General features: G+C 37.0%; 1 protein-coding gene across 1 annotated transcript in view; it reads left to right on the top strand.

The window, feature by feature from the left end:
- Nucleotides 1–2,420: 2,420 nt before the first annotated feature.
- LOC106011082 overlaps nt 2,421–5,372 on the top strand; it is a 10,911-nt gene continuing 7,959 nt past the window's right edge. The window contains exons 1-2 of the mRNA XM_013079444.2: nt 2,421–2,763; nt 4,146–4,276. Of these exons, the coding sequence (XP_012934898.1) occupies nt 2,618–2,763; nt 4,146–4,276 (277 nt within the window). The 5' untranslated portion in view covers nt 2,421–2,617. The remainder of the gene's footprint in view (nt 2,764–4,145; nt 4,277–5,372) is intronic.

Here is a 5,372-nt window from a genome sequence, read left to right as displayed (position 1 = left end):
TTATTTCTCAGTTATCATTTTCAGCCTTATTATAATTTAGAATGATAATAAAAAATTATACTATGATTCTCATTATTACTTTACATTCTGTATTATTGTAACCTACCCAGATCTGCATTGTACGTGTGCGTCTGAACGTACAACAAATTAGAAATTGCCATCCAAATGTGTGTTTGAAATAGAGCACAAGTAAAAAATATGATAAATCCTCGTTTGAATGTGTTCGCCAAAACAACACCTCTCCTCATTACAAAGGCAAGTGTTTAGGAATACAGCATGCTGAATTTCTGCCGGGTTGTGTGGCGTTCTATCAGCCATAGTCAAGGTAGAACAGAGATAAACATAATTTATAATTTCAAGTTCTTACGAGAAATATAGTCATATTCGTGAACAGTGCCTCAAAACTTTATATAATCAACGCATAATTACCACGGATTTAAAAGAACTAATAATTCATAGTTTTGTATATTCGCGCCTTATGTTCTTTAACATTAATTGACCAGTGCACGCAAATCGGAAACGAACACACCGAACTGTCACCTACCAGAAAGCACGGTTTTTTTCTTGTTGGGTGGACATGCGAACTACAGGTTGTTCCATTCAGGATCATTAACGGCCGACCTGACCTTGAAGACAAGGTTAAGGCCGACTAATATGCTTTCTGTGAGCTAAGAACAAAAATGTTTGTAAAGTGTTGAACTATAACATTTTTCTTAGAGATTCATTTATCTTTTTTTTCAGGACTTCTGGCCCGTTTCCTTGACCTTTTGCTACACGATGAAAACATTTCAAGTCATCATTGTCGCTGTTTTTGTGGCAGGCAAGTAAACCCTGGAAGGTGTCAGTTCTGCCGTCTTTTTTAACTCTTTGAAGACAAAGATTCTAGTTATTCGAAAACGCTTGAAGAGGATCTGTTTAAAAATAGAATTTCTTTATTCACGCAGATTTTACAGTTGTTGTTTTTAATATGAAACTTAAAACTGGCAAGCAGCAATATGCAAACTCTGAATTGTGTCTCAAAAGGGGGGGGGGGATCATGCACTCGTAAAATTTTGGGCAATGTGGAGTTATTATCATAATCTTAAAGCGTGTTCATTTGTCTTGCGTTTGGCGAAAAACGTACCCATCTAACTTCAATAGAAGTCAAGACATTTGCGATTGAAGGAGGTGGAAGTCGCCTAGTGTAAGAGGTAACATTAGTGAGGAAAAGGCCGCCAAAGTATGGTGACTTCCAAAGTTTTGAGTGTCCTGAAAATTTATGATTTTTTTGTGATTTTGATCAATGATTGTCAGTCAAGTCCACGCAGAAATGTGTTCTTAAATTATGGATATAGATCTAGAAGATATTGAGCCAAAAAGAAAAGAAAATTCGAAAAAACAAAAGCCTAAACAGCCAATACAATGTCGGTGTCCTTGATTACATTATTTTGATGATCGCCTGATTTTACCGCGCTAAACTACAAATATTATGAAAATTCGTGTTTCTGATTTATGTAGTGCAGTTCAAAATGTGCCACAGCATTACCCTTGGTCTGCAATGTATCTGTCACGTGCTCAAACAGAAATGTGATCAAAGATGTAATGACTTTCTCAGGAAGGATATCAACTATTACAAATCTAGGCTCCAATGGATTTTTTTCAACAGCCTTGACAGCTGCGACAATTAATTCTTCCAAAAGACGGAAATTTAAGTTGGTGGTTGGGGGGTGCCGAGGTGCAGTTTGCTCCTTCTCTCCTATCAAACATCTGTCGTCCTTATCTCTCCTTCTTTTTTGTGTTTGTTACTCTCGTATATCACCTCTAATCGTCTGTACTTGTTTGTGTTACAAGTGCCGTAAAACTCTTACTAAGATGAAAACTAAAAAAAAAAAAAAGGAAATTGGAATCAACACAAGGAACAAAATAGCACTTAATGCGCGACGTTTGAAGACTTTACAGTGGCAAAACCGGCGTCCAAGGTGTAGCAGTAGGACATTTTGCTGACCCGAGCTCGATTCCCGAGTGGAGATAATTTCTAAATTCATAATCATCTATCTTTCTGCTGAGATGTCGCTTCCCTCTCAGCCCGGGTTGGGCCTTACAGGCAGGGTCGGAAACCCGCTTCCTAAATGATCTAAATCCTGTCGAACGGGACGTAAAATCGCCTATATTAAAAATGAATTATAGAAACAGCCGCTGCAGTAATTTCGCACATCGTGTTGTTCCTTTTATGGAATTTCTAACTCCCTTAAAAATTATCTATATTGTGATGTTTAACACTTCCCATACCATCTCTTAGAAAGTTTTTCTTCTAAATTCTCAAATAAATGGGGTTTTTTCTATTCTCGACGAAGGAGTGTAGAAAAAACGAGCATTCAAAGATTCCTAACGATCTACTTTTATGTCTTTAGTTGACAGATGATAATATGATATTTTTTTTTTTAACCGCAACTCTTACAGATAGGTCAGAGATATTCTTATTCTTCATATTTGATTTTGTTTTTAGTTTGTTAATTTGTTCATATTTTGCTTGTTTGTTTGCTTGTTTGTTTAAAGAGAAGGTAAATTAGACGCATTTTAAAGTTTCGATAAAACGACAAATCAACGCAGGTTCAAATTATTTTTGTTTACAGGTCTGATGGTTACCATAAATGCCGTTGATCAGTGCGAGGCCGATATAGTCAGCTGCCTATTTATGGTGATGGGAAGGGTTATGATGCACGGGGACACAGATGAAAAGCTCCTGGCATATGCCCGATCCGCACCTGTCGACGAATTGTGCAGGTGAGGAAACGTATCTTTTCACCGGTGTAATTTTTCCTCCTTTTTTATGTATCGGCCGAAACGAATGTCGCATGGAGCATGACGTGCTCTTACTTCTTTCAAACGTGGAATTTTCATGTGTAAATTTGTCACATTAAATCCAGATGGTGATCAAGTACGTCAGTAAAATCTCGCGTTCCTTTCTATATTATTGTATTAACCGTTGTTATGAGTGTCTCCGTGGATAAAGCTTTTGTAGGGTCCCATGGTATATGAGCACTTTAATATCATATTTAAGTCCTACTGAACTTAAACCCTTTATTTTTCGGACTCCTTCAAATCTTAGTTTTCATTCTGCTGTTTCTGACAAGAGACATGATGTAACTCCCCAAGATTGGGCTTTTATCGTCGTTATCGCAGGCAATCCACATAAGACCAAATTTGTAGAATTTTCGATTATTACACGCTCTCAAAGCTGGATCAAAGATGCACCTATCAACATCACCAAAATACAGTGTAATGCTTGCTATGGTCAAGACTTACAGTTTTCTTGCTTTTCATGATTCCTAATTACGACCAACACAACAAAACTTTTTTTTTGGTCTTTGGGGTGTTAAATGTACCAAAATGGACTTAGTGGAGTGCGCACAACTTACTTACTTTATGCTATACCCCTCGTCTTATACAACCTATGGCGTCGAGGGGAGAAAGAGCTTTCGGTCTGGGGCAAGCTGAATGGCCTCACTGGGTGGGATGTTGTGGGTCTCACAGGTATCCTTCAAATGCTCGATACAGGTCTTCCTTGGTCTTCATCTTGCCGTGTACCCTGATATTCACTTGTTGTATTCAACACCGACGTGCTTCTTTTTTTTTCTTTGTAAATGTTTTACGGTGCTCGCAACTGCATTAGGTCATATGAGTTTCAGTTTCGGTAGGAATTTTGAATTTTGCCCGGATGGCGGTCGAAGCGCCTGCTCTTATCGATTTTGGACAACCAAGGGGTCTTTAACGTGCGCAATTTGCTCACTGGACGTTCAACATTTCCCGCCGTTATCCGATAAGGCTAGACGTAGATCTTACCTATCATAATATCAGGGGTGTGGCTGAAAGACAGCAATAAGAAGGAGCCATGGAGTGGCAGTCGAAAGGCTGCAGAAAGAATCAGGAACCCAGAGGGGGAAGGGGGCAGAGGAAGTTAGGGGATATATGCAGAAAGTGGAAACGAAATCAGACAGCTGAAAATGGTTAGAGAGCAGGAAATGAGATGAAAGGAGAACATTTTAGAGAAGAAAATTCTTCTCCGTCGCTACCCGGTTTTGAACCCGGGACTATTCAATGGGAGGCTAACACCGTAACATCTCGACCACGAGAGACATGTTATTCTTCTTCTTATTCTCTTTCAGAATTTTGGAGAGCGGCAGTCACTGTGCCCAGTACGCCCTGGACACCAGCTGCGTCTCACAGGACGTGGATAGAGAGGTGTATGCTTACATGGCGGGGGTCAACTACGCCTGTAGTCCGGAGGGCCGTCAAAGTGCGATCATTTTATTTTATTTTCTATACGTTCATCTGCCTCAGAGAGTTACATAACATAGAGTGGTGCAAAAAATGCAAAGGTTGAAGATCCTTGTCTCTTTGATGATGTACATTCATAATAATGATGATGATGATGATGATGATGATAATAATAATATTAATAATAATACTAAGAATAGTTATGATAAAAATAATAACAAAATAACAACAATAATAATGATAATAATAATAATAATACTAATACATGTAATAATAATAATAATAAGAAGAAGAAGAAGAAGAAGAAGAAGAAGAAGAAGAAGAAGAAGAAGAAGAAGAAGAAGAAGAAGAAGAAGAAGAAGAAGAAGAAAAAGAAGAAGAAGAAGATGAATGATGATGATATTGTTGATGATGATGATGATGATGATGATACTACTACTACTACTACTACTACTACTACTACTACTACTACTACTACTACTACTACTACTACTACTACTACTACTACTACTACTACTACTTATATAATAATAGTAATAATAGTAGCAATAAAAGTAATAAAATGATGATATGTAATGTATGTATGTATGTATGTATGTATGTATGTATGTATGTATGTATGTATGTATGTATGTATGTATGTATGTATGTATGTATGTATGTATGTATGTATGTATGTATGTATGTATGTATGTATGTATGTACGTATCATGCATGCATGCGTGTGTGTGTGTGTGTGTGTGTGTGTGTGTGTGTGTGTGTGTGTGTGTGTGTGTGTGTGTGTGTATGTATGTATGTATGTATGTATGTATGTATGTATGTATGTATGTATGTATGTGTGTATGTATGTATGTATGTATGTATGTATGTATGTATGTATGTATGTATGTATGTATGTATGTATGTATGTATGTATGTATGTATGTATGTATGTATGTATGTATGTATGTATGTATGTATTATGTATGTATGCATGTATGTATGTATATATGAATGTATACATGCAGGCACTCATATGGAACTAATAGTATCATCTTAAAGCTTGTTCATTTGTTTTACTTTTGGAGGAAAAAAATCCACCTACTATGAATGAAAAATAAGATATTAATTTGTCG

This window comes from Aplysia californica, unplaced genomic scaffold (assembly GCF_000002075.1).
Source record: "Aplysia californica isolate F4 #8 unplaced genomic scaffold, AplCal3.0 scaffold00052, whole genome shotgun sequence".
Taxonomy (NCBI): Eukaryota; Metazoa; Mollusca; class Gastropoda; order Aplysiida; family Aplysiidae; genus Aplysia; species Aplysia californica.
This window is presented reverse-complemented; position numbering and strand designations above follow the sequence as displayed.